The following is a 26,933-nucleotide window of genomic DNA, read 5'->3' as shown; positions in this document are numbered from 1 at the left end:
AACAGAGATACTGGTCCAACATGCTTAATGTGAGACAAGGGCAGGTTTGGACAATTAAGAGTTTATATCATATAGAGATCAAGAGAGCAACAAAGATGGCACTGGAAAATTTTGGAATTAAAGACAACGACGTTTCAATTTCAGCTCAGAATCAGACAGAATGTACTGATAGATCACAACCAGAGCAAGAGGGAGTTTCTCAAGTGGGAGACGAATTTTGTCAGAGATTAATTAAGATGGCTTTGCTTCTCCAACGTTCATTTGGAGGCAATACTGAATATTTCACGAATTAATAATACAGTTAGATCTTACATTTGACAGCTGAAAATTAATCTCACTGTGTGTCTAACTTTCTTAGTTCTGCGTTGCCGCCCTCCATGATTTCCCAGGGACAAAGTCACAAATCATTATGAGACTGATACAGGTAAACTTTTCCTCTTCATTCTTTTTTATTTGGCTGCAGCCTTTGACACAATGGTCACACCATCTTCCTCTAAAGCCTCTCTCTGTCATCCAGCTAGTGGGATTATACTTGCAACTACTCTATTTAGTAAGACTTAGAGAATCAACTACCATGGCTTCTCTTTTCATTGCTGCACCTGTACCTCTGGTGTCCCTTCCACATCGACACAGAGCTCTTTGAAATTATGCAAAAACTTTAAACAAAAAAAATGTTCAAGTTCCATACACCGACTAATGGTTCTACCTCAACACCACTTTTCTGGCCTTCTCAACGTCTGATATATCTGCTTAACAGCCATACAGGAGGTAAGCTGAAATTTCTTCCAATTTAAACTTAGGAGGACTGAAGTAATTGCCTCTTCATTCCCTAGCCATTGACTGTGGACTTCTCCCCAGCAGTTATTTGAGACCATTGGCAATATCTATAACTGATACACAGATTGGATTCCAAACAGAAATCCAATCCGGTACTTCCATGGCAGTAGCGTCACCCAACACTCCCCTGGCTCAGCTCATCTGGTGCTGAAATCCTCATCCATGATTTTGCTATCTTCAAGCTTCATTGTGACTCTCAACATTTTCCTAAATAGTCTCCCATCATCCACCTAAAATAAATTTGAACTCATCCAAAACTCTGCAGCCCATATCCCAAATCATGATACATTTATGCATTATCTGTGCTTGCTCTAAACGACAATGATAATGTCTCAATTTAACATTCTCATCTTTATTTTCAAATTCCACTATGGTCTCAACTCCTCCTTACATTTGCAGCCTTCTCCAGATCTGCAACCATCTGAGTTTGCTACACTCTTTCAAATCTGCCCTATGTGCATTCCAATTTTAATCTCACCACCACCAATATCCACTACCTTCAATGACCATGGATCTAAGTTCTGTAAGTGTCCTCCCCAGACCCACTTGCCTTTCTCTTCTCCCTTAACATGCTCCTTAAAACCCCACAGTTTTTCCTCAAAATTTTGATTGTCTGCCAAGTAGAAGGCTCCATTTGACAAATGTACTTGTGAAATGCCATGGGGGACATTTTACTACCATCAAAATGTTATATAAATGAAAATTGTTGAAGTGTGAAAAAAGGGCACTGCAAGTGAGCAAATGAAGGATAAAACAAAGGCGCCAAAGTAAGAACATAATGTTATACAAGGTTCCAGAGGATTTAGCACCAGATGCACATCATTCACCAGACTGCATTGTGAGAGAAAAGCAGCAACAAAGATAGGCTTCACTGACATCCCTAGCAACCCAAAGAAGCACATTCATTTTTACAGCTGAGCTGTTTGCTTCGCCCCTTCAGACAACATGAAAGTCAACTATCACAATATTGGGTTTACATGTTTACAAGTAGGTCAGACCCAGCAGGGTTAGCAGATTACCTTTTCCTCAAACTCCATCAATATTCATAGTTTTTTAAAATTTATGACACTAGTCACAAATTAACAGATTTATTCATTGATTTTCATGATTTGTCGGTTAATCACCAATGTCTAGGTTGTTTGTCCAGCACCACCAGCACTTTACCCATTCTTTCTCTATAAGTACTAAACCTTAAGTAACTGTTAACTGTCATTGGCTGCAATTGGACTGGTCTACAACTGGCAAAGTACTGCAGTGGATTCATTGCTATCGAGTCCTGATATTGTACGTGAACTTGCCCAAAGTTTCTGGCCCAAAGGTTTCGACTGCACAACCTGATATCAGGTTCATAGGAATGTTGAAAGAGGACTCGTAATTATGATGAAGGATATACCATCTTTAACTCCATTTCTCTAACTGCAAAGACAATTTCAATCACTCCTTTAGATTATGAAGAAAACTGGCTAGACATCCAACTTCCACAGCTTCCCAATGCAACAACAATAAACAGAAACTTCTATGATTTGTTTGAGGCGGGGGAGCGGGGTGTTTCAGTGGACATGGTGGCATTTATTATGCGGAAAAGCAAGCATTCTCCTGTTATAAACAATGGAATTTTGCTCCTGGATCCACTGGCCCACTTTCTTCCTGTGACATTATATCTACACAACCACAAATGACTTAGGATGCAAAATTATAGAAAATTACAATGAATGGCAAGTTACTTCCAGTATTGAATTCTAGACATAAAACAGTGTCAAAGTAAAAGAATGGCATTGTATTTAAACTAGCATATGAAGGAAAAGATAATAATGTAGATACTGGCTTGGGGCTGACAATAAAACGTACTGCAGTAAATTTACACCCAAACTGCACAAAACAGAGCCTATCGGCTTCTGAATTTTCTTTCTCACACGCACAAATTAAGAAGTCATGTCTCTAAATGTGGAGTTGCCTTTAGTGCAAAGAAATCCAATCCATTCAGCCTTGTGATAATTTACAAAACACCCATTGTATGAAACAGAGAAGCTGGCATGCAGCATCCATTATGTAATAGTGGAATTGAAGTGGCAGGGTTTCAGATAGCTGTTAAGAGATCCATAACCCCAGCAGAACACCTCTTAAATTGGGTGTGATCAATATTAATGGAGTGTTGCCAATCTTAGAGTGGGGTGCTTTTATTAAAATTACAGATTTAGAAATGGTAGACTTTGGGTAGGACTTGGAAATAGGAGCTGAAAATGTGTTGCTGGAAAAGCGCAGCAGGTCAGACAGCATCCAAGGAACAGGAGAATCGACGTTTCGGGCATAAGCCCTTCTTCAGGAATCCTTGGATCCTTGTTCCTTGGATGCTGCCTGACCTGCTGCGCTTTTCCAGCAACACATTTTCAGCTCTGATCTCCAGCATCTGCAGTCCTCACTTTCTCCTCTAGGACTTGGAGATAGCAATGCACCAGTTACAGAAAATTCTACTTCTGTTATTCACTGCTCTTTGGAGCTGTTTAAGGAAAGTGATAAAGGTTGTACACTAACACAGGTAATAGTGTCACATTATGGGGCCCCCTGTGTCTCTAACTGCTGCTTTACTGACACAATCAGGGACAGAGAATCCTTTGACATTGTAAAAAGTAAGCTGCTGAGGATCAGAAACAGCCATCAGGTACTCAAGTCCACAGGCAGATAAATGCAGAGAGATACAGGTATAATGTGAATGAGATGCCTGTGAGGTTAATCCAAACTTTGTAACAAAAAGTTCTTGGAAAACAACAAGTACTTTAAGCAGGACCTCTCACTAGCATTACTTTGTGTGCTTTTCAATATAGAGTGCAGATTGCCCTCGAAGACACCCCCTCTCTTCTCTCCATATTATTTCAGAGATGCCCAAGTGCCAAAAATAGGGGCAGCACAGTGGCTCAATGGTTAGCACTGCTGCCTCACAACACCAAAGTCCCAGATTCGATTCCAGCCTTGGGTGACTATCTGTGTGGAGTTTGCACAATATCCCCATGTCTGCATGGGTTTCCTCCAGGTGCTCTGGTTTCCTCCCACAGACCAAAGATGTGCAGGTCAGGTGAATTGGCCATGCTAAATTGCCCATAGTGTTAGGTGCATTAGCCAGAAGGAAATGGGTCTGGGTGGGTTACTCTTCGGAGGGTCGGTGTGGATTGGTTGGGCCGAAGGGCCTGTTTCCATACTGTAGGGAATCTAATCTAATCTTAAAACACAATTACAACATTTAAAAGGCATTTGGATGGGTATATGAATAGGAAGGGTTTAGATGGACTAGGCAAAAGTGAGGACTGCAGGTACTGGAAATCAGAGTCTAGATTAGAGTGGTGCTGGAAAAGCACAGGTCAGGCAGCATTCCGAGGAGCAGGAAAATCGACGTTTCGGGCAAAAGCCCTTCATCAGGAAATGAAGGGCTTTTGCCCAAAACGTCAATTTTCCTGCTCCTCGGATGCTGCCTGACCTGCTATGCTTTTCCAGCACCACTCTAACCCAGGGTTTAGATGGATATGAGCCAAATGCTGGCAAATGGCAATAGGTCAGATTGGGATGTCTGGTTGGCATGGATGAGTTACCTTGACTATAACTCTATGACTCTGGTGACCAGAGATCATAAGTAGAGAACATCTAAAACTGATCTCATCAAAATATGAGCTCAGCTCTCACTTGCTGTGTTCGCACAGAAAATGCTACAAGTATAATGCAGATTTTTAACACTGCAAATGTCAGGTGAATATTTGGGGGTACAAATCCATATAACTTCACAAATAGCCCGAATATCTGCACCACTTTCAATTTCTATTTCTAGCATTTGGATATACTTCTGTTATTAATATCAGAGTAAAGCTCCTTCAGCGTCTCCCTGCCTTCTCTATTCCTCATAGGGGTCCATTTTAACCAAAACATGGAGTCGTCCTGTAGCCCACTCCTGGTGCACCTATTCTTGCCTATGCACCACCCCATATCTATCCCCATCCCACTGCTAACCCCAAACTCCTCTCATGGAACTGCTTTTCTCCCCCCGACAGTTCTTAGCAGAGCTCCTGGTTCCCCTCCTCCATTTAGTATGTTCAATCCCCCTCGTAGGGCAGTCATCTTCCCACAGGGTCATACCAACTCCCCAGCAATAGGGTCTCCCTCCTCCCTCACTGAAAGCTTTAGTGCCTGTTCTATATTACCTCCTTTATTATTTCCTCAGCTAGTTTGTTAGCTGTGCATCTGACGCCATGCTGTGTCCTTGCTGAAATCTGCAGCCAATTGAGCTCACAAACCCCATAATCTCAGTTCTCACTACTGTTCATATTGGTTGCATTACATGTTGATCTTGACCATATTTTTAAAACATTAGGTAATTAATTATAAAGAACAATTACTGGTAACCACAAAGCATTAAGTGACTTGAGAATCTAAGATAATGGCCACTCAGTCGCAAAAAGTTGAAATTTATGTGCAGGCAGATAATTTTCCTGATCCCCATGGTTTAGGTGAGTAGGTCAGGCTGCACAGAGCTGCCATAAGGCTCTGCACAGCTCACTGCACATAGCGCCGGTACAAACTGTTGACAGCTTGCGATCGACTCTCAAAACCTGGTGGCACGTCCCCAGTAAGCCGGGAGACTTCAGTCTGGTGTTTCCAACCTCAAGCTTGGGTGGCGATCAGCCCAACCCAGCATTGCCAGAGGCTGTAAGTAAAAGCTCAGGACAGGGCACGAAGAGCCTAGGTATTCCAGATAACAAACTCAACAAGACCGAACATAACAAGGCACAGCATTTCCGAGCGCGGTGGGGCCAGCACAGTCCGCAAGAGAATACATCCCGCACCAGGGTGGCGGGGGGAGAGAGAGAGAAAAGAGATCCTGACCCGGGGGCAGAGAAAGAGATCCTGCTTGGGGGAGTGGGGGAGAGTAAGATATCCTGATTGGGTGGGGGGGGGGGAAGGAATGAGAAAGGAGAAAGAGATCCTGACCTGCCGGGACGGGGGCGTAAGAGATCCTTACCGGGGGAAGAAAGAGATCCAGACTAGGGAGATGGGGAGGGGAGTGGGGTTAAGAGATGCAGATCCAGGGGGAGAGAGAGAGAGAGATCCAGACTAGGGGGTATAGGAGAAATAGAGATCCAGACCCGGTGGAGGAGGAAAGAGATCCAGATCCGGGGGTGGGGGGGGGGGGGAAGGTGGAGGGGGAAAGAGATCCAGATCTGGGAAGGGGTGTGTGGAGGGGGAAAGAGATCCAGATCGTGGGGGGGGCGGGGGGGGAGAGAAGAGGTGGAGGGGGAAAGAGATCCAGATCGGGGGAGGGGGGGGTAGAAGAGGTGGGGGGGGGAAAGAGATCCAGATCGGGGGGGAGGGGGGGGGAGAAGAGGTGGAGGGGGAAAGAGATCCAGATCCGGGAAGGGGGGTGTGGAGGGGGAAAGAGATCCAGATCGTGGGGGGGGGGGGGAGAGAAGAGGTGGAGGGGGAAAGAGATAAAGAGATCCAGATCGGGGGGGAGGGGGGGGGAAGAAGAGGTGGAGGGGGAAAGAGATAAAGAGATCCAGATCGGGGGGGAGGGGGGGGGAAGAAGAGGTGGAGGGGGAAAGAGATCCAGATCGTGGGGGGGGGGGGGGGAGAGAAGAGGTGGAGGGGGAAAGAGATCCAGATCGGGAGGGGGTAGAAGAGGTGGAGGGGAAAGAGATCCAGATCGTGGGGGGGTGGAGAGAAGAGGTGGAGGGGGAAAGAGATCCAGATCGGGGGGGGGGGAGAAGAGGTGGGGGGGGAAGAGATCCAGATCGGGGGGGGAGAAGAGGTGGGGGGGGGAAGAGATCCAGATCGGGGGGGGAGAAGAGGTGGGGGGGGGGAAAGAGATCCAGATGGGGGGGGGGAGAAGAGGTGGAGGGGGAAAGAGATCCAGATCGGGAGGGGGGAGAAGAGGTGGAGGGGGAAAGAGATCCAGATCGGGGGGGGGGAGAAGAGGTGGAGGGGGGAAAGAGATCCAGATCGGGGGGGGAGAAGAGGTGGGGGGGGGGAAGAGATCCAGATGGGGGGGGGAGAAGAGGTGGGGGGGGGAAGAGATCCAGATCGGGGGGGGAGAAGAGGTGGAGGGGGAAAGAGATCCAGATCGGGGGGGGAGAAGAGGTGAGGGGGGGGGGAAAGAGATCCAGATGGGGGGGGAGAAGAGGTGGGGGGGGGGGAAAGAGATCCAGATCGGGAGGGGGGAGAAGAGGTGGAGGGGGAAAGAGATCCAGATCGGGGGGGGGGAGAAGAGGTGGAGGGGGAAAGAGATCCAGATCCGAGGGGAGGGGGGAGGCACAGTTCCATGCGCTGGGATGGGGTGGGTGGGGGAAGAGATCCTGATCGGAGGTGGGGGGGGGGGTGAATGATGTTGACCCCGGTGGTGGGGGGTGGAGGGAAGAGATCCTGACCCGGGGGGGGGGGGGGGGAGGAGAACAGACGTGAGGGGAGTGAGGTGCGGCGTAGAGGAGACCCCCGACTCCGGCGGGATGCCTTGGCTCGGCCACTGGAACCCGCTCGCGACGGAGAAAGTTCCCGAGTCGCCGTTAAACTAAGTGAAGGGAGATGGGGAAGGGAGATGGGGGGGGGGGGGGGGGGGTAGAAGGGAGATGGGGGGGGGGGGTAGAGAGGGCGAGGCGGGTGTCTGAGCCCCGGAATCCTCGGCGCATGAGAGTCTGTCTCCCTGGGGTCTACCCACACAGGGTTCCCGGGCTCAGTCCCCTCTCCGGGAACGGGACAGCAGCAGCAGCCGGAACCACCTCAGCCACCTGCGGGGATGCGAAGAGCCGCCTGCTCGTCTCTCCCGTTATCTCAGGCAGCAAGGAGGCAATCTGTCAGCAGTTGCCCCGCTCCGAGACCGGGGCCAGACCCCTCCTGAAAACTGCGCGAATCTCGGTTTCACCGCCCCCCACCCACACTGAGATCATTTTCGTTATTTGGACACCTTCTTCCCCCCCCCCGGTTACTCACGTGTAATTCGCCGGGAAGCTGTAAGAGGCGACTCCGTCCAGCAACACGAGCTGCAGCACCGCCACACACACGGCGCTGCCAACCGCCGCCATTTCCACACCCTGAGTGTGAGGGACAGAGCGCTCCATTCAGGCTCAGGGAGAGGGACTGCGCGGGCACCGGCCAACGCGCGTGCCCACCTGTCGGTGCGTGCGAGGCGCGAGCGGCGCGGATACCGACCAGCGCGCGTGCCCACCTGTGGTTGCGCGCGAGGGGCAAGCGGCACGGACACCAGCTAGTGCGCGTGCCCACTTGACACGAGCGGCCGTTCGCCGTGTGTGCCATTCCAACCGCCCCCCCCCCCCCCCCACAACTTGATTGGTCAGCAACCGTCTGTGTTCGGGGAGGGGAGGGTATGGGGAGTGAGGTTGGAGGGGGGTGGGGGTCAGTGTGAAGGGAGTGGGGGGGGGGGGTGTTGAGGGTTGGGGTGAAGGCGAGGGGATGAGGGTTAGTGTGAAGGGAGTGAGGGCAAGGGGATGAGGGTTAGTGTGAAGGGAGTGAGGGTGAGGGGATGAGGGTCAGTGTGAAGGGAATGAGGGAGGCAGAGGAGGGTCAGTGTGAAGGGGATGAAAGAGGGAGATGAGGGTCAATGTGGAGGGGATAAGGGAGCGAGATGACGGTCAGTGTGAAGGGGATGAGGGAGGTAGATGAGGGTCAGTTTTAAGAGGCTGAGGGAGGGAGATGAGGATCAGTGTGAAGGAGGGTGAGGGTTACTGTGAAGAGAGTGTGGGCGGGGGGGTGGGTCAGTGTGAAGACAGTGAGGGCGGCGGGGCATGAGGGTCAGTATGAAGGTGGTGAGGCTATGGGGAGAGGGTTAGTGTGAGGGAGGGGGACGGGTTAGCGTGAAAGGGTAAGGGAGAAAGTGAGGGTTGCTGTGAAAAGTATTAAGGACTGGATGAGGGTTGGTGGAGAGGGCAAGGGATGGGATGAGGCTTGGTGTTAAGGGGATGAAGCAGGTGATGAGGGTTGATGTTAGAGAGTGAGGAAAAGTTGAGGGTTAGTGTGAGGGAGGGGATGAGTTGATGCGAAGGGTCTGAGGGAAGTGCTGAATGAATAAGTTGAGGGTTAGTGTGAAGGGGGTGAAGTTAGTGTGGGGGAGGGGGTGAGGACAGAGCATTTATAAGGGTATGGTGTGAGGGAGGTTTGGAAGTAGAGGTGTTTTGGGAGGTGCAGTGGCTGGGGGTGAAAGGTGTTGAGAGATGGAAGTATTGATGGACGAAGGGGTGAGTGGGGGTAGTTGGGGAATTGAGTGTGTGCGGAAGGTATAGGTGACTGAGGCGAGTGAAGAAGGGTTATGAGAGATGTTGAGGGAGGAAGGGATAGGGGAGGGATGGAGGGGAGCTCATTTGGGAGAAGAATAGGAACAGAGGGAGGGAAGTGGTGAGGGTGGAAGCAGGAGCAGCCTTGGAAGAGAGAGGGAGGGAGGAAAAGATAAGGGAGTGAGTACAGGAATGAGGGAAGAGAAATGGGATGAGTGACAGTGGGGAAGAATGGAGTCCAGGAGGGAGGGGTTTGGCTGTAGGTGAGCAAGAAATAAGGGCAGAAAATGAGTGAGGGAAAGGAGGAGGGATGAGTGATACATGGGGAGGGATGAAATGGCAGTGCAAGTGAAGAGCAGAGTGTGAAGGGGAAGGGTGGGGGATTGAGAGTATGGAGTGAGGATGGAGGTAGCTAGAAAGTGAGAGGGTGAGATCAGGGGGAGTGGAGAGGGAAGAGTGTGAAGAGTAAGAGGCATGAGGAATAAACATCTGTAGAGGGAGGGAGTGAAGCGACAGGGAGGGAAGGGAGATTTGGGGCAAAGAGGGAGGAGAGGGGAGGTGGATTAGATGAATGAGAGGGATGGTGAGGGGACCATGGGAATGAGAGGGGAAGCGTGGTAAGAAGGAGCAAGGGCTCAAATGGCAAGAAAGAGTGAGGACTTCTGGGGCAACATTTTCTAGTCGAGAGAGATATATGTATGGAACGAGCTGCCAGAGGAAATTATGGCAGCTGGTACAATTACAACATTTAAAAGACATCTAGAGAGGAATGGAGAATAAGAGTGGAAGGAGGGGAAGGGGATATAAGAGGGAAAGGGATTAAGGGTATGAGATGGTGATGGAAGAAAGCGAGATGAGAAGAGATGGGAAGAGACAGCAAGAAGAAAGGGAGTGAGTGGGGAATGTGGAATAAGAAGGGGAGAAAGTGGAAAATGAGAGGAAGGGGGAATGAAAGAGAAGAAAGGAGGAATGAGAGGCTGGGAGGGCAAGTGAGAATGGAAGAGAAAGAGAACCTGAGACAGACAGCAGGACCTTTATCAGCCCTGACTCAGGTGCTGGCCCTGAGTTAGAAGATTGAGAGTCTCTGTCCCACGAAAGAGGCTTGATCACAGACTTCCCAGTAAAACTTTCAGGGAGTGCAAAGCTGTTGGAGATACCTTTTTGGTTGAGAAATTAAACTGTGGCCTCATCTGCCCCCTTTTAGGCTAAGAAGGAATTGTCTGGTGTCCTAGCCAATACTCCTTCCTCAACCAATATTACTAAAAATGGGAGTGTCTTGTGTGTAGATTGTGTGCCACGTTTCCTACATTAAAGCAATTGCTTAAAAATTACATAATTGGCTGTAAAGTTGTTTATGACATGTGAGGTTATAAATGTTTTCTGGAAGAGTGAAACAGCACAAACAGGAGAAGAATGAGTAAGGGGGTGGGACAGAGATAAATAATGATTGAAAAGAAGAAAGGGCTATGAAATAAAGAAAGTGAAGCAATAGGAAGAATAGAATATGAATGACAAAAGGAGCAAGGGAAAAGCACAGGAGAAATTAGAAGAAGCAGATGAGAGTATATTTTCTGAGTCTGTTGATTGTTTAAGGTGCAGAGATAGCCTTTATTAGAGTGAGATGTTCTTCCTGTCGGATGTGGGAGATTAGGGAGAATTTAAAAGATCATGATGATTATGTCTGTGGGAAGTGTGTTTGGCTGTGAGTCCTATTGAATCACATAGTTTGTTTGGATCAGCAGTTATAGACAATGAGGAATTTACAGGAGCTAGGGGATGTGATGGATGGCAGTTTCAGGAAGGAAGAAAAACCGCAGGCACAGTCGAATAGATGGGTTACTTCTAGGAAAGATGGGCAGGTAATGCAGGAGTCTCCTTTGGCTATCCCCATTTCAAACAAGTATGCATATATGGAAAATGTAGGGGTGATGGACTATTGGAAATGTAACACTGATAACCATGTTTCTGGTACTGAGACTGGCTCTACTGTGATGAGGGGTATGTCAAGTTCCAAGCGATCAATTACAATCGGGAACTCTAGTCAGAGGCACAAGTAGATGTTCCTGCAGCTGACAGCGGACATCAGAATGCTGTGTTGCCTCCCTCGTGCCAGTGTCAAGGATGTCTTGGAGAGGGTGCAGAATATTTCGAAAGGGGTTGTTGTGCACATTGTTACCAATGACACAGGAAGAGAAAGGGACAAGATTCTGAAGGGAGAATATAGAAACTTAGGCAAGTAGTTGTAAAGTAGGTCCTCAAGGATAGTAATATCTGGATTACACGTGCCACATGCCAGTGAGTAGGAATAAGATGATAGAGCCGATGAATGTGTGGCTGAGATGCTGGTGTGAGGATTTGCATTTTTGGATCTTTGGAATCTATTGTGAGACAGATGTGACCTGTATAAAAAGGACAGGTTGCTCCTGAATTGGTAGAGGATCAATATCCTGGCAGAGAGATTTGTTAGTGTTACTCGGGAAGCTTTACACTAGTGGGGCTGGGGGAACCCAAAGAGATAGAAAAGAGATAATTTTAAGGCTGGTGCAGTTGAGAACAGGAGCAAGTCAAATAGTCAAGAGCAAGGCAGAGAAAGAGACAGGACTTAGAGTCATCGGGATGTATAGCACGGAAACAGATCCTTCGGTCCAACTTGTCAATGCCGACCAGATATCCTAACCTAATCTAGTTCCATTTGCCAGCACTTGGCCCATATCCCTCTAAACCTTTCCTATTCAAATACCCATCCAGATGCCTCATAAATGTTGTATTTGTACCAGCCTCCACCACTTCCTCTGGCAGCTCATTCCATATATGCAGTACCCTCTGTGTGAAAAAGTTGCCTCTTAGATCCCTTTTAAATTTTTCCCCTCTCACCCTAAACCTATGCCCTCAAGTTCTGGACTCCCCCACCCCAGGGAGAAGATCTTGTTTATTTACCCTATCCATGCCCATCATGATTTTATAAACCTTTATAAGGGCACCCCTCAGCCTTCGACGCTCCAGGGAAAACAGTCCCAGCCTATTCAATCTCTCCCTATAACTCAAATCCTCTAACCCTGGTAACATCCTTATAAATCTTTTCCGAACCCTTTCAGGTTTCACAACATCCTTCCGATAGGAGGAAGATCAGAATTGTGCACAATATTCCAAAAGTAGCCTAACCAATGTCCTGTGCAGCTGCAACATTACCTCCCAAATCCAATATACAATGCTCTGACCAATAAAGGAAGACATACCAAATGCCTTTTTCACTTATCTATCTACCTGCAACTCCACTTTCAAGGAACTATGAACCTGCACTCCAAGGTCTCTTTGTTCAGCAACACTCCCCAGGACCTTACCATTAAGTATACAAGTCCTGCCCTGATTTGACTTACAAATTAAACTGCATTTATTTCAGAAGTCTGACAGGTAAGGCAAATGAACTCAGGGCATAGGTGGGAACATGGAACTGGGATATCATAGCTATTCCAGAAATGTGGCTCAGTGAAGGGCAGGACTGGCAGCTTAATGTTCCAGGGTATAGATGATATAGGAGAATAGAAGGAATGCACGAAAGGAAGGGGAGTAACGTTTTTGGTTCGGGATAAAATTACAGCTGTACTTGGGGAGGCTATTCCTGGGAGATTGTCCAGTGAAGGTTTTGGGTGAAAGTGAGAAACAAGAAACAGATAATCACATAATTGGGATTGTACTATATGCCCCCCAATAGTCAGTGGGAAATTGAGAAGCAAATTTGAAAGGAGATCTCAAATATCTATAAGAATAATAGGTTGAGGATTTTCGCTTTCCAAACAAAGACTGTGACTGCCATGGTGTTAAGGTCTTGGATGGAGAGGAATCTGTTAAGTATATACAAGAAAATTTCTTATTCAGCATGTGTGTATACCCACTAGGAAAGGAGCAAAACTATTTCAATTCAGACTTTCTTGAGTAGCATATTCAAGTACAAAAGTATGGGAGTACAGTGAGAAGTTTTCGATGTTGCCATACACCGCTCCATCTTAGGTACAAGTACCTGCATACAAAAACTTAAGAGCTAGAGAGAAAGAAATAAGGAACACAATTAAAAGTTAAAAACATTATAGTCACTCTTGGTATAACTTTTTAAAAAAAAGAAATCAAGTTAAAAGTTAAACATTACGGTCTTTCTTAAGTGCTCAGCTGTACTGCAATTCGTATAAGGGCATTGATCTCCTCCACTTTGGCACGCTTTCCCCACACTGGCTTGATCCCCCATGCTCTCGTCTTCACTGCAGATGTAGGAGGAACCTCCATCGTTGTGTTGGGTTTGCTCCTGGCATCTCAGACTGCCACAATCTCAATCCACGCCTTCAGCCGCTGCCTCACTCTTGGGAAGTAAGGCAGGGCAAGTGACTGAGATGTCAGTGGGGGAGCACCTTGGAGCCAGTGATCATAATTCTATTAGTTTTTAAATAGTTATGGAAAAGATAGATCTGATCTAAAAGTTAAAGTTTTAAATTGGAGGAAGGCCAAATTTAACGGTATTAGGCAACAGCTTTCAAAAGTTGATTGGGAGAAGCTATTGTCAGGTAAGGGACAATTAAAAAGTGGGAGGCCTTCAAAAATAACAAGACTCAGAAGGCAGTATGTACCTGTTAGCGTGAAAGGCAGGACTGGTAGATGTAGGGAATGCTGGATGACTAGAGAAATTGAGGCTCTGGTCAAGAAAAAGGAGAAGGCAAATGTCAGGGATAGACAGCTGGGACTGAGTAAATCCCGAGAGTGTAAGGGCAGTAGGAATGCACTTGAGGAACATCAGGAGGGCAAAAAGGGGACAAGAGATAGCTTTAACAAATAGTGTCAAGGAGAATCTGAAGAGATTCTACAAATACAATAATGACAAAGGAGTGACTAGGAGAGAACAGCCCCTTAAAGATCAACAAGCCATCCACGTTGGATTACAGGAGATGGGTGAGATACTAAACGAGTATTTCACGTCAGTATTTACTGTGAAGAAGGATATGGAAGCTATAAAACTTGGACATATAAATAGTGATATCTTGATAAGTATCCATATTACAGAGGACGATATGCTGCATGTCTTAAAATGCACAATGGTGGATTGATCCCCGGGGTCAGATAAGGTGTATCCCAAACTTTGTGGGAAGCTAGGGAAGTGATTGCTGGGCCCCTTGCTGAAATATTTGTATAACTGATAGCCACAGGTGAGGTGCCAGAAGACTGGTGGATGCCTAATGTGCCATTACTTAAGAAAGGTAGTAAAGAAATGCCAGGGAACGGTGAGCCTGATGCCAGTGTTAGGTAGTGACACCAGGGTAAGTTGTGTGGTGGGATTCTGAGGGACAGGATTTACACGTATTTCAAAAAGGAAGGACTGATTAGGGATAGTCAACGTAGGAAGATTGATGAAAGCAGAGTGGTAAACACCTGTATGGACTTCGGCAAAGTGTTCGACAAGGTTCTACTTGGTAGACTGATTTGCAAGGTTAGATCATATGGAATCCAGGGAGGGATAGCCACTTGGGTATGAAATAGGATAAAAGATAGGAGGCGTGTGGTGGTGGTGAGGGTTGTTTTTTTTTGTTCTGGTGGCCTATGATCAGCGATGTGCTGCCAGAATAAGAACTGGGTCCACTTCTTTTTGTCATTTATATAAATAATTTGGATGTGAACATAAGAGGACTGGTTGATAGGTTTGCAGCTGATACCAAAATTGATGGTGTAGTGGGCAGTAAAGAAAGTTATCTCAAAGCACAGTGGGACTTTGATCAGATGGGCTGAGGAGTGGCAGATAGAGTTTAGATAAACGTGAGGTGTTGCATTTCGGTAAGACAAATCAGGAGAGGTCATATACACTTAATGGTATGGTCCTGGAGAGTGTTGCTGAACAAAGACAACCTGAGGTACAGGTTCATAATTCTTTGAAATTGGAGTGACAGCCAAACAGAGTGGTGAAGAAAGCATTTGGTACACTTGCCTTTAATGGTCAGTGCATTGAGTATAGGTATTGGGATGGAAATGTGTTGCTGGAAAAGCGCAGCAGGTCAGGCAGCATCTAGGGAACAGGAGAATCGACGTTTCGGGCATTAGCCCTTCTTCAGGAATGAGGAAAGTTGGTCCAGCAGGCTAAGATAAAAGATAGGGAGGAGGGACTTGGGAGAGGGGTTGTGAATGTTGTGATGTTGTGAATCTCAAAAGGGTTCAGAAAAGATATACAAGAATGTTGCAGGGTTGGAACGTTTGAGCTATCAGGAGAGGCTCAAAAGGCTGGGGCTATGTTCCCTGGAGGGTCAGAGCCTGAGGGGTAATCTTATAGAAGTTTATAAAATAATGAGGGGCATAGGTAAGGTGAATAACCAATATCTTTTTCCTGAGGGTAGCAGAATCTGAAACTAGAAGGCATAGGTTTAAGGTGAGAGGAGAGTGGTGTGTGTACGGCATGAACTGCCAGAGGAAGTGTGGAAGTTGGTACAATTACAACATTTAAAAGGCATCTGGGTGGGTATATGTGTAGGAAGGGCTTAGAAGAATATGGGCCAAATGCTAGCAAATGGGTCTAGATTAATTTAGGATATCTGGTCAGCATGGATGAGTTGGATGGAGGGGTCTGTTTCCCTGCCGTACAGCTCTCTGTGACTCTGTTGGAAGATACAACTAATTAGCAAAGCAGAAGTGGGACAGGGAAATAGAAGAGAAGTGTGAAACAGAAAAAGTGCAAGAGCCAGATTGCATTGGAGTAAGATTAGTTGAAACCAAAGGATGACAGCAAATCAATGAGAAAATGAACACATAAAAGAAAGAAAAACAAAAATAAACGAGTGAAGAAAATTATGAAAATGGAAATCTATCTAGAGAAAGGAAAGGAATGAGAAAATGGGAAATAAAAGGGGAGAAGGACTTCCATAAGAATGAGAAAGGAAGAATGAGAAATGAATGGAGTAAGAGGGAAAATAGGAGTAATACCCTGCAAAAAAAAGTAAGAAAATAAGTGAGTTAAAATGGAGCAAAGAAAAGTGAAAGATATTGAAAAGGAGGAATAGAGATGATAAGTGGAAAGTAGAAAGATTTAGAATGTGATAGAGACCTGGAGATAAAATTATTGAAAAAAATGGTTGACAAAACCACGGAAGAAAATAACTGGGTGAAAGTTCAAAAATGTCAAATAGAGATTGTCACACAAAGTGGAGAAATATTAAATGAGTGAGCAACAAGGTAGAGAGATAGAGAAAAAGATCAAAGGCCAAAGAGAAAATAAGAGATCGAGATTCAGAAAAATGAGAAAATACAACCATTGATTGAAGGGAAAAAAAATCAGGACTAGGCCAAAAGATTTGTTTGACACTGTTCCTCTGAAACATCCTGGGAGGTTTTCCTATGTTAAAGACGATATAATTGATAATTGTTCGGAAAAGGAGTGAGCTAAAAGGAAAAAAGGTGAGAGACAGTGAAACTAAATGATGAAAAAGATAAAGAAATAGCAATTCAGTGAAAAGAAAATGGAATGTAAAAGGATGTGGAGAAAGGGCAACTGAATTGTACCCTTTGGTTTCTGTTGCTTCTTCCTGTCAAAATATAACACTTTGCATTCTTTTTGCATCATCTGTTTCCCGTTCACCCATTCACACAATCTGTGTCCACTTGGTGAATATAACTAATTTCCTTGTTGTTTCAGAATACTTCTGAGTTCTGTAATATTTGAAAATTTTGAATTGTGCCTTTTAATTCAATTTTAAGTCATTAATATTCTCTGCAAGAAAAGGCAATGATCCTAAGGAACCCACCTGAAAACTCTCATTTCCAAAAAGAACAATCATTTCCCAAGAATCTGTTTTCTTTCATTTAGCCAATTTTGTCTTCATGATGCCGCTGATACTTTAAACATTGCAATCAACCCTCTCTCCTACCTTCTCAAAAATTACCAAAACACTGGAAAGAATTGCAGAAATTGAGTAGAAAGCTAGATGGGATGGTGATATTTGGATGCAGGTGGAAGGTAATTGTGATAGGTCGTTGGGGATGGTGGAGCAAATAAGTGGGAGGCAAAATGGACAGGTGAGACAGGTCAAAAGGGCAGTGCCGTGTTGGAGGGTTGGATCTGCGATGTGGTAGGGGGAGGGGAGATTTGGAAACTGGTGAAGTCAATGTTGATGCCGTGTGGTTGTAAGGTCTCGAGGCAGAATATGAGGCATTCTTTCTCCAGTTGGCAGGTGACTTTGAGTTTGCAGTGGAAGAGGCCCAGGATTTATCCCCCAACCCCTCACCACTCAGTTCTACCTCTTACCCAAAATCCACAAACTTGACTGCCCCAGTTGACCAATTGTTTCTGCCTGTTCCTGCCCCACTGAACTCATCTCTTCATAATCTTGGCTGCATCCTGTCCCACTTGGTCCATGAACTCACCACATACATCTTGGACAACACCCATGCCCTGCACCTCCTCCATGACTTTCAATTCCCTGACCCCAAACACCTTATCTTCACCACGGACATCCAGTGCCTATACATCTCCATCCCCCGTGACAAAGGCCGACAAGCCCTCTGTTTCTTCCTATCTCACTGAGCCAACCAGTGCCCCTCCACAGATATACTCATTCAATTGGTGAAACTGGTCCTTACCCTCAACAACTTCTCCTTCAAATCCTCCCACTTCCTACAGACCAGAGGGGTAGTCATGGGCCCCTGAATGGCCCCCAGCTATGCCTGCCTGTTCGTAGGTTATTTGGAATAGTCCCTCTTCCAGAGTTACACCAGCACCATCCCCCAACTTTTCCTTCCCTACATCGATGACTGTATGAGCACCGCCTCGTGCTTCCACAAGAAGGTTGAACAGTTCATCAACTTCACCAACACCTTCTACTCTGATCTCAAGTTCACATGGGCCATCTCTAACACCTCCCTCCCCTTCCTCCCTTCCTGGACCTCTCCGCCTCTGTCTCCAGCGACCAACTCAACATGGACATCTACTTTAACCCAATGACTCCCACAGCTACCTTGACTATACCACCTCCCACCCCCCCTCCCCCCGCTTGTAAAAATGTGATCGCTGACTCCCAATTTCTCCACTTCCACCATTTCTGCTCCCAGAAGGAGCAATTCCACTCCAGGACATCCCGGATGTCTTCCTATTTCAAGGAACGCAATTTCCCCTCCCGTGTGATCAACAATGCCCTCTATTGCATCTGCTCCACTTTCTGCATCTCTGTCTTTGAACCCCAGCCTTCCCACTCCAACAAGAATAGGACCCCGCGGTCCTCACCTTCTACCCCATGAATCTCCAGATACAATATTATCCTCCACCATTTTTGCCACCTACAGTCAAACCCCTCTACCAAAAATATATTTCCCTCCCCACCCCTAATTGTGTTCCGCAGAGACCATTCCCTCCAAGACTCCCTCGCTAGGTCCACGCTCCTCCACCAACCCACCCTCTACAGCCAGCACCTTCCTCATCACTGCACGAGGTGCAAAACCTGTGCCCCTACTTACCCCTTCACCTCTGTCCAAGGCCCTAAAGGATCATTTCCTGCACATTTTCCACCTCTTCTACTGCATCCGTTGCTCTAGATGTGGTCTCCTCTACATTGGGGAGACAGGATGCCAATTCGTGGAGTGGTTCAGGAAATATTGCTGGTCTGCACACACCAAAAAACTCCACCACCCTGTAGCTAACCTCTTCAGCTCCTCCAAGGATGTGTAAACCCTGGGCATCTTCCACCAGAAAATCAAAGCCACCTGCCAACTGAAGAAAGAACGCCTCATCTTCTGCCTCAAGACCTTACAACCACATGTCATCAACAATGACTTCACCAGTTTCCAAATCACCCCTCCACCACTTCATCCCAGATCCAACCCTCCAACTTGGCATCGCCTTCTTGACCCATTCTACTTGTCCATCTTCCTTCCCACCTATCTGCTCCACCCTCCCCACCAACCTATCACAATTACCTCCCATCTACATCCATCTATTATCATCCTACCTACCTTTCCCCAGACCTACCCCCACCTCCCCAATTTATCTCTCAGCCCCCTTTCCCCTCCACATTCCTGATAAAGGGCTTACGCCTAAAACATCAATGTTCCTGCTCCTCAGATGCTGCCTGATCTGCTGTGCTTTTCCAGCACCACACGTTTTGACTCTGACTCTCCAGCATATGCAGTCCTTACTTTCTCCTAGATAGAGGTATTATGTCCTGGCATGGAGAATGCAGGTTCCTTATGACAGTACATTGCTCTTTTCAAGTAAAGTTGAACCCTAAAGACTCTATTGTTGGATTGCTCACCAAATCTTTGTGATATTGGCATCAGCCCAGAGGATGTGCTCTTATCCTTTTTGTCCAAATCTGTACCATTCGAAATATTCACAGAGGTCCTGAAAGGTTTTCATGATTGTGTCACATATTTGGTAGATTTCGTAGATCTCAATGGATTAGCAGTTCTGGGTTGGCTTTAATGTAGTTAAAATCTTCGAGGAGAAAGTGAGGGCTGCAGATGCTGGAGATCAGAGCTGAAAATGTGTTGCTGGAAAAGTGCAGCAGGCCAGGCAGCATCCAAGGAACAGGAGAATCGACGTTTCGGGCATAAGCCCTTCTTCAGGAATGAGGAAAGTGTGTCCAGCAGGCTAAGATAAAAGGTAGGGAGGAGGGACTTGGGGGAGGGGCTTTGGAAATGCGATAGGTGGAGGGAGGTCAAGGTGAGGGTGATAGGCAGGAGTGGGGTGGGGGCGGAGAGGTCAGGAAGATGATTGCAGGTTAGGAAGGCGGTGCTGAGTTCGAGGGATTTGATTTGATTTTAATGTAGTTAAACTCATCCACAATTTTTGCTTTCTGGGACACATCAAGATGTGGGATATTGGACAGGATTGGGAGCCAGTGTACAACTGTTGATTTCGGTATATCATTATTTATCCAAATTGATGTGTTGAGGATGGTATCTAAACATTTTATGTGGTAACTCCCCCACACGGGAGCAGTATTTTGCTGTAGACAATAGAACTGACTAACAATAATCTGAACAGTATATCTCCAGCTCACCCCCGATGTTTGTTCTGGTCTTGTTTTTTTTCTGTGACCTTTTTCAAAAGCTTGCAGTACGTGAAGCTGCAATCCAAAGTCCTTGAGTATGGTTCATTCTTGATAGATTTGCCACAAAAGGTGATCTGGAGTTTGCTATATGCTGGTCAGTGGCTGAGATGGAAAACAGTAACACAATCGTAATTGGATTTGATGAAAATTCCAGTTGTTTTTAAGGTCTTGGGACAAGCTGCTGCTATGGGCCTCGAGGTTGGTTGCTTGGTCACAAGAGCCAGATCATCTGCACCGGTGTACTTTGAAAGGTAATGGGAGGTACTTTGCTCACATAGAGGAAAAACTGAAGCTCAAACAGAGCCTGGAGAAGTCCACCTTTTGAGGCTATGGAACTTGTTTACTCTCTAACTGAAACCTCATACCTTTAATTCCTAAGCATTGAAGAAAAGACATACAATTTGGCCTGACAATGAAAACATATAAAAGCTTTCGACAAAAAAAACTTTTGCCACATGGTATCATATGCTGATGAGAAGTTCATGAACATAACATCGGGCTTGGGCATGCATTGGCAGCCAGTCTCTATCCGGGTGGTGAATATGAGTACTTGATTAACATGACTCTACAATGCCTGAAACCAGTTTGAAGTTTGGGCTCCTCCACAGAAAGAGTCTTTTACAGTTTGTAAGAGATACATAGCAAAAATATCGGCCTCTGACTAGCTGGATCAGCAGGTTTCTCTGACTTGAGAATAGTAATGACTTTAGCCTGTTTATAGATTCATGGAATTACACCAGTGTACAGATTTCAGTAAAGAGCAAAGCCAACCAGTCAAGTCAATTGGATCCCAAATTCTTCAGCAATTCAAGACAGATGTCATCGATTCTTGCAGCCTTGCTTGAGTGAAGGAAAAGCCTGTCAGTTCTAGTGTAGGAAGAAGAGAGCAGGGATGTGGGAAGAGATGATGAAAAGTCCTGGAGAATTCCCTCCAAACTTTATGGCAAGCTTCCTTCACTGAGACAAGGTTAGAGTTGAAGAAATAGCATTTTAGAAGAAATAGCATTAGCTGACTTTTCATAAAATTAATACTGAGTGGATAAAATGGCTCCCAGCTTTCTGAATAAATTCCAAGTATTTCTACTTGACTGAGTGAAATTAAATTCTCCTACAGTCTCCTGCCACCTTTGTCATCTGGCCATATCCCCAGAAGTCTCATTCTATTGGAAGAGTTCCCCAGCTTCAGGTAGCACTTACAAAAAGGCTGGGGAATATATTTTTTTGGTTGCTGCTTTTAGAAAGGATCAGAATTGAGGCTTCTCATCTGCTCCTTAACTTTTGCTATGAATCTGCCCCAGTGGCTGTAAGAAAGTTTCAACGAAGTGGATAGGGAGTGAAATAGAATGAAAAGAGGCAAGTGAAACACAAAATAATTATAGTTATAGAGTCCTACAGCTCGGAGACAGGCCCTTTGCCCAAATTGGTCCATGCTGACCAAAATGTCTGTCCACACCAACCCCATTCACCAGCATTTAGCCCATACCCTTCTAAACCTTTCCTATCCATGTATTTGTCCAAATGCGTTTTAAATGTTGTTAATATACCTGCCTCCGCCTTCTGCTGGCTGCTCATTCCATATGCATACCACCCTCTGTGTAAAAAAAGACACCCCCCCAGGTTCCCTTTTATTCTTTGCCCTCTAACTTTAAACTGATGCTCTCTAGTGCTCGATTCCCCATCCCTGGGAAAAAGACTGAGTGCATTCACCCTATCCATGCCTGCCTTGACCTTATACACTTCTATAAGGTCCCCCCTCAGTCTCCTATGCTCGAAAGAAAAAAGTCTTAGCTCGTCTAGCCTCTCCCAATAACTCAGATCGTTGAGTGCCGGCAACATCCTTGTAAATTTCTTCTGCACTTTTTCCAATTTAATAACATCCTTCCTGTAACAAGGTGACCAAAATTAAACACGATACTCCAAGTGAGGCCTTACCAATGTCTTGTACAACTGCAACATAACTTCCCAACTTCAATACTCAGTGCCCTGACTGATTAAATGTGCCAAAAGCTTTCTTCACTGTCCTGTCTACCTATGACTCCACTTTCAGAGAACTGTGAACCTGAACTTCAAGATACCTCTTTTCCATTACATTCCTAAGGCCCTACCATTCACAATGAAACTCCTGCCTTGATTCGACTTTCCAAAATGCAAGACCTCACTCTTATCTATATTAAACTCCATTTGCCATTTCTCAGCCTACCTCCCCCGCTGATCAACATCTTGCTGCAATTTCTGACAACCTTCCTCACTGCCCACGATATCGCCTATTTTTGTGTCATCAGCAAATTTACTAATCATAGAACATAGAACTTAGAAAAGTACAGCACAGAGAAGCCCTTTGGCCCACGATGTTGTGCCAAGATTTAATCCTAATGTAAAATATAGCAACTTAACCTACGCACCCCTCAACTCACTGCTATCCATGTTAATGCCCAGCAGTCCCTTAAGTGTCCCCAATGACTCTGCCTTGTACATTCCCTTCCAAATCTTTGATGTAGATAACAAACAGTAATGGACCCAACACCGACCCATGAGGCTCACCAGTAGTCACAGGCCTCCAGTCCGACAAGCATCCTTCCACTATTACCCTCTGCTTTCTGCCATCAAGCCAATTATGTATCCAATTTGCTAGCTTGCCCAGGATTTCATGTGATCTAACCTTCCAGAGCAGCCTACCATGTAGAACCTTATCAAAGGCCTTACTGAAATCCATATAGACTACTTCTACCACCCTACCATGGTCACTTCATCAAAGAACTCTAATAAATTTGAGACCCATGATCTCCCACGCACAAATCCATCCTGACTACACCGAACCAAATCCTGTCTTTCGAAATGCATGTATATCTTGTCCCTCAGAATCTTCTCAAGTATCTTACCCACCACAGATTACTGGTCTGTAGTTCCCACGCTTTTCTTCGCAGCCTTTCTTGAATTATGAACAACATTCACTACCCTCTAGTTTTCCGCGCCTCATCCGTGGCTAACAATGATATAAAAAGTTTCAGCCAGGGCCTCCGCTATTTCTTCTCTAGCCTCTTGCAATGTTCTTGGATATACCTGGTCAGGACCAGGAGATTTATCCACCTTCATACATTCTAATACATCCAACACCTCCTCTACCCCAAGATATCACCACTAACTTCCCCAAGTTTCCAAGTCTTCATGTCTTTCACCATATTAAACACATTGGAGAAATATTCATTGAGGACCTTGCCCATCTCCTGCGGTTCTACACATTCACGTCCACTTTGGTCCTGGAGGGGCCCTCCTCGCTCTCTAGTTACTCTCTTTCCATTAATATTCTTAAAGTACCTCTTTAGGTTTATTGAAGGACAGAAAGAAAAGTAAAAGGAAGTGCAAGAAATAGGAAAGCAGTGCCAGCAGAAAAGAGAATGAAGGAGGGAAGAGAAAGCCATAACAGCATAGCAAAAGACAGAAATAAAGATAGAAAATAAGTGGCAGAGAAAAAATAACTAAGAAACTTGGTGAGATATAGAGAGGATGACAGCATAGAGAATAAGTGAATGGCAAGAAAGGAGGAGTAGGGGCATCAGAAAAGAAACATGAAAAGTAGAAAAACAAAAAGAAATTAAGTGGAGGGAAAGACAATGAAAAAAGGAACGTCAAACAAATAGAAATTATAAGATACAATGAAAAAGATAATTATTTAGAAAGAGAAAGGAAATGGCACAGAAAGTGAGTTCTAAATGAGAAACATTAGAAGCAAGGCTAAAAATAAAACATAACTTAGAGAGAAATTTGGGAGGAAAATTAAAAGTGTTCTTTCGTAAATGTTTGGATTGTTGCATCGAGCATTTCTGCACTATGGAAGATGGTCCCAGCTAGGCCTTCTCCAGATTTTATTTCACAATAGGTTTTCACAGACGAGTTCCATAAAACCTAGGAACAGCCATGTGCCATTCAGCCCTTCAAGCCTGCTCTGCCATAGTTCTTCACAGTCTCGGATACGCACAGTGGCTTCTCACATTGGGAACCAATTAATGTTCACTTTCCACATTCAAGAGAAACAAGGAGCAAGGGGGAACAAAGTGAAAGATTAAGAATAAGCAAATATGTAAGGAATAAGTCAGTGAGGAAAACAAAACATCTATGGGAAGAGAGAAACAATGGGGACCAAGAGAGATAGAAAATGTTTGTAGAAGATAGAAAAACAGCAAAAAATTCAGCAACTAAGGAGGAGAAAAGAACAAATGTGTGACAAATACATACTAATCTGCCATGGTGGATTTGAAATCATGTCCAAAACACATTGGCCAGGTGTTCTGAAGAGGGGTCACTGGACCCAAAACATTAACTTTGCTTTCTCTCCACAGATACCATCAGACCTGCTGAGTGTTTGTAGCAATTTTTGTGTTTGCTGGCCTCGGATTATAGATTAGTCATCCAAAAGCGTTGCCATTAAATGATCATCTTTCCCAATGAATCACAAAAGGTACAATATAGGTACAACAAATAATTAGGAAGCAAATGGAATGTTGATCATTGTTGCAGGCAAGAGGAAATATGAAAATAGGGAAGTCTTGCTATATTGTACAGATTTATGGTTTCTGTGAAGATCTGCAGCTAGGGTTGGGGTGTTGAAGTTGTTGGTTGGTTCCCCGAGCTGGTTGATGTTTCTGCAAACATCTCCTGACTGGGTGATATCTTCAGTGCTGCGTAGCCTCTAGATGAAGCGCTGTTGTTTTGATCTGCCCAGAATTTATCCCATTCTATCTGTCACGACGGTGGTTCTATTTCTGGTTTTGTATTGTAGTGATCTGTAGATGACGTCTATTTCAACGTGTTTGTCTATGGAGCCAGTGGATGAGTACCAGGCCTCCAGGAATTCCCGGCTTTGTCTTTGTTTTGCGAATCCCAATATCATAACTTTGTCCCAGGTGAATTGGTGTCCTCGATTTGAGGGAGAACTGGTCGTATCATTTTGTCGCAGGCTAAGAATAATTACAGCACACAAACCAACAGCCAAACTTCGCCAGCTACTATCCAAGACCCCATACCCACAACATGCAAGACTAATGTGGTATACAAACTATCATGCAGCAACTGCGGGAAACTTGCATAGGACAAAAGGGCTGGAAACTCACCACCAGAATACATGAGCATCAGCTTGCAACAAAACAACACGACCAGTTCTTTTTCTTATCAATACAATGAAGGACATCAATACAACTGGGACAACATTACGATACTGGGACACACAAAACAAAGACAAGCTCGGGAATTCCTGGAGGCCAGGTATTCATGCACTGGTTCCATAAGCAAACATGTTGAAAAATACCCCATCAATAGACCACTACAGCACAAAACTGGAAATAGAACCACCTGTCTTCACAGATAGAATCGTGTCACAACAACAGCATGGAGGCTGCACAGCACTGAAGATGTCATCCAATCGGGTGATGAAAAATCAACCAGGTCGACAAACCGACCAATAATCTCAACATTGTACAGGGTATTGATGAGACCATCCTGAGAATATTGCGTACAGTTTTGAACTCCCTTTTTTTATAGATATTTTTATTAGAAATTTAACATTTTTACAAGTTTACAAAAATAAACAAAACTCTCAAGTACAAACATTGATATACGATTAAATCTTAAATATACAATAGCCAAAATTTAACAAAAGAAAAAAATACCGAGAAAGAAAAAAAAACAAAACTCAACTAACTACTAATCTAACCTACAACTAACCAGAGTGTATATTTAAGTCTCTTACATTATTCAAATAAGAGAGAGAGAAAAAAAAACAAAAACAAAAACAAAACAACAGATAACATAGAAATTGGGTAGTGAGATACATGCTCGGAATGTGTTAACATCAAATGTAACAAAACCCGTATTCGTGCGGGATTCCTCTCCTAAGGGGCCCCAGACCAACCAGGTTCGTAATCTCAGTTAAATAAAAGCCCTTGTTAGGATAGCCAAAATATCTGTATTTATTAATTCAAGAAGGGCTGCCATATTTTATAAAATAATTCGGTCTTTCGGTGCACCATATTTGTAAGGAAGTCAAGGGGAATACATTCCATAATTAATCTGTGCCAATTTGAAAGTCCAGGGGGGCCCTCAACCACCCAGTTTACCAAAATATTTTTCCTTGCACAGCAAGGGAGAATAGAAAATAGTCTCTTCCCGTACATGTCTAAGGAGGGAAAGTTCGAAAAGCCCAAAAGGAGAGATACAGGGTCCACTTTAATTTCCGTTCCTAGAATTTCTGTCAGGGTACTTGCTACTTTAGTCCAATATCTACCGATCTTATGACAGTCCATAGGCAATGTACAAGAGTGCCCACCTCTATTTTACATTTGGGACACATTGGAGATGCTCCTGCCTTAAATTTTGCCAATCGAACCGGTGCTATATAGGCCCTATGAAGTATCTTCAGTTGGATAGCCTGAGTTCTGTTACAGATGGTAATTCTTCTAGCGTTTTCCCAAATATCATTCCATGTTTCTATAGAGATTTCTAGTCCCAAATCCTGATCCCATGTTTTAAGCAGATTGTCCATATCTCCTGATACTTCATCATGTAGTAAATGATAAATAGTACTGTCGGAAGATACCCCCATTGGTCGTAGCACTCTACATTCTCTATCTGATTTATAAAGATTATCTAATAACGTAGTCTTCTTCTGTATATAGTCTCGAATTTGGAAGTATCGAAAGAGGTCTCCATTAGGTAATCCGAATTTCTGACGCAGCTGTTCAAAACACATCAAAACCCCATCTTTAAATAGGTCCCC

At 45.0% G+C, this 26,933-nt stretch overlaps 1 protein-coding gene across 4 annotated transcripts in view; it reads right to left on the bottom strand.

Annotated features, from left to right (window-relative positions):
* The window catches only part of cacna2d2a (calcium voltage-gated channel auxiliary subunit alpha2delta 2a), an 824,866-nt gene extending 816,795 nt beyond the window's left edge, over nt 1–8,071 (bottom strand). For all 4 annotated transcript variants that reach the window (XM_043708451.2, XM_043708452.2, XM_043708454.2 and 1 more), the window contains exon 1: nt 7,801–8,071. In XM_043708451.2, the coding sequence (XP_043564386.1) occupies nt 7,801–7,928 (128 nt within the window). In that variant the 5' untranslated portion in view covers nt 7,929–8,071. The remainder of the gene's footprint in view (nt 1–7,800) is intronic.
* Between the last annotated feature and the right edge of the window lie 18,862 nt (nt 8,072–26,933).

This window comes from Chiloscyllium plagiosum, unplaced genomic scaffold (genome assembly GCF_037043375.1).
Source record: "Chiloscyllium plagiosum isolate Xiang-an unplaced genomic scaffold, Cpla_swu_hap1 HiC_scaffold_14, whole genome shotgun sequence".
In the NCBI taxonomy this organism is placed as follows: Eukaryota; Metazoa; Chordata; class Chondrichthyes; order Orectolobiformes; family Hemiscylliidae; genus Chiloscyllium; species Chiloscyllium plagiosum.
This window is presented reverse-complemented; position numbering and strand designations above follow the sequence as displayed.